This window comes from Propithecus coquereli, unplaced genomic scaffold (genome assembly GCF_000956105.1).
Source record: "Propithecus coquereli isolate 6110/MARCELLA unplaced genomic scaffold, Pcoq_1.0 Scaffold207, whole genome shotgun sequence".
Taxonomy (NCBI): domain Eukaryota; kingdom Metazoa; phylum Chordata; class Mammalia; order Primates; family Indriidae; genus Propithecus; species Propithecus coquereli.
The window spans coordinates 1,698,054-1,699,859 of NW_012145745.1; the positions used below are offsets into that span (position 1 = coordinate 1,698,054).

General features: G+C 40.5%; 1 protein-coding gene across 1 annotated transcript; it reads left to right on the forward strand.

Annotated features, from left to right (window-relative positions):
* Nucleotides 1–239: 239 nt before the first annotated feature.
* Nucleotides 240–1,053, forward strand: EID1 (EP300 interacting inhibitor of differentiation 1). The gene has a single exon (XM_012644178.1). It carries the CDS (start codon nucleotides 304–306, stop codon nucleotides 865–867), a length of 564 nt encoding a protein of 187 aa, XP_012499632.1. The 5' UTR covers nucleotides 240–303; the 3' UTR covers nucleotides 868–1,053.
* The last annotated feature ends 753 nt before the right edge of the window (nucleotides 1,054–1,806 follow it).

Sequence of the window (1,806 nt, forward strand, 5' to 3'; positions counted from 1 at the left end):
ATTGCAAAATATTGTATTATTTAGGAAAGAAAACACAGACACCACACACACACAAAAGATACTGCCAAAAAAGGACAATTTTTACAATTGGACAGAATAAAACCAGAAAATTTATATCGATTCTCTCAAAGAAAAGCTAGAAAAATTTTATCACCAGGACCTCATTTAGCAAACATTACTCTATATTTTATTGGGCCTATAAACTTTGGGATCAGTTAAGTATCATTTAGTTAGTGGATTTTAAAAACCAGATAGTTGATCTTGCTGAAAGCGCTTTCCGAGAGAGGTTGAGCAGTTTGCACAATGTCGGAAATGGCTGAGTTGTCCGAGCTGTATGAAGAGAGCAGTGACCTGCAGATGGATGTGATGCCTGGCGAGGGGGACCTTCCGCAGATGGAGGTAGGCAGCGGGAGCCGAGGCCCTTCCCTGCGTCCCTCCCGCAACGGGGCCCCGCCACAGCTCGAGGAGGAAGGCCCAATGGAGGAGGAGGCGGCCCAGCCAATGGCGGCGCCAGCGGGGAAGCGGGGCCTTGCTAACGGGCCCAACCCCGGGGGGCAGCCAGGCCCAGACTTCGAGAGCGAGGACGAAGGCGAGGAATTTGATGACTGGGAGGACGACTATGACTATCCGGAAGAGGAGCAGCTGAGTGGTGCCGGCTACAGAGTATCAGCGGCCCTTGAAGAAGCCAACAAGATGTTTCTGAGAACATCCAGAGCAAGAGAAGCAGCCCTGGATGGCGGGTTTCAGATGCATTACGAGAAGACCCCGTTTGATCAGTTAGCTTTTATCGAAGAGCTTTTTTCACTTATGGTCGTCAATCGTCTGACCGAAGAACTCGGCTGTGATGAAATCATTGATAGAGAGTAGTTGCATGCTGTTAAAAGAGGAGGAAACTACTTGAGGAGAGACCCAACTTTCCACTATCTTTTGGGTTCATTCCAAATAGTCCTGTGCCAGTGAAAAACTTGATCTTCAAAAAAAGAGTTTTTGTTTTTCAGAATAGAAGACAATAAGACAGTGACTGCACAGTTGTGAAAAAGGAAGAGGATCATTGAAGAAAAAGAATCTTAGGACTGTTGAAATCTGTTCTCAAGAATGTCCTGAAACACCTATGGCTTTGACTTTGTTATTGATCTAGATTATTTTCCTTGCATTGGGGAAAATGTATTTGTTTCGCTGTAAAGGTGGTTTTGCAAGAGTAAGTCATGACCAAGACAAACTACCAATACAAGAGCCCACGGATACTAGTCAATGAGAAAAAAATATATCCGAATAGGACACAAGATATCTTCGAGTTGTTTGGACTGAAAGCCTGTTAAGAAAACTGAAAATTCCACTTTGTGCTCTACTCAAGCACTAGTCAGCAAAGGCTAAATTTTCAGTGTAAGATAAATTGAGTATTCTTCATTATCCAAAAAGGATGAGTAAACTCAAAAATTTGTATTACATGTGTTATATCTTAAAATGTGTTTCCAAAAGCATCTGAAATTTTGTACATGTTTCTTGATCATTTATAAAGATACTGTGATCTATAATTCGAGAAAATCCATTGTCATGACTTTTTCAAAGTCAAAAATTAAGACATCCTTAAAGTTTCCAATCTACACATTAAAATGTTTGTGAAAGTACAAAGAAAACAATTTCTAACACCTTGTATACTAGAGAAATTTTGTTTTGCTCACTCTCTTTTTCATTTAACTTGACAGGTGAAAGACTTTAGTTGAACTTCATATTGTAAAAACTGTTAGTGAAAATTGTCAAGTAAAAGGAAGGCCCTATATCTAAAAAGACTTTATGAACAATTAT

What these genes read in the sequence shown, in the direction of transcription:
- EID1 (XM_012644178.1), top strand. Translation starts at nt 304, where the DNA reads ATGTCGGAAATGGCTGAGTTGTCCGAGCTGTATGAAGAGAGCAGTGAC.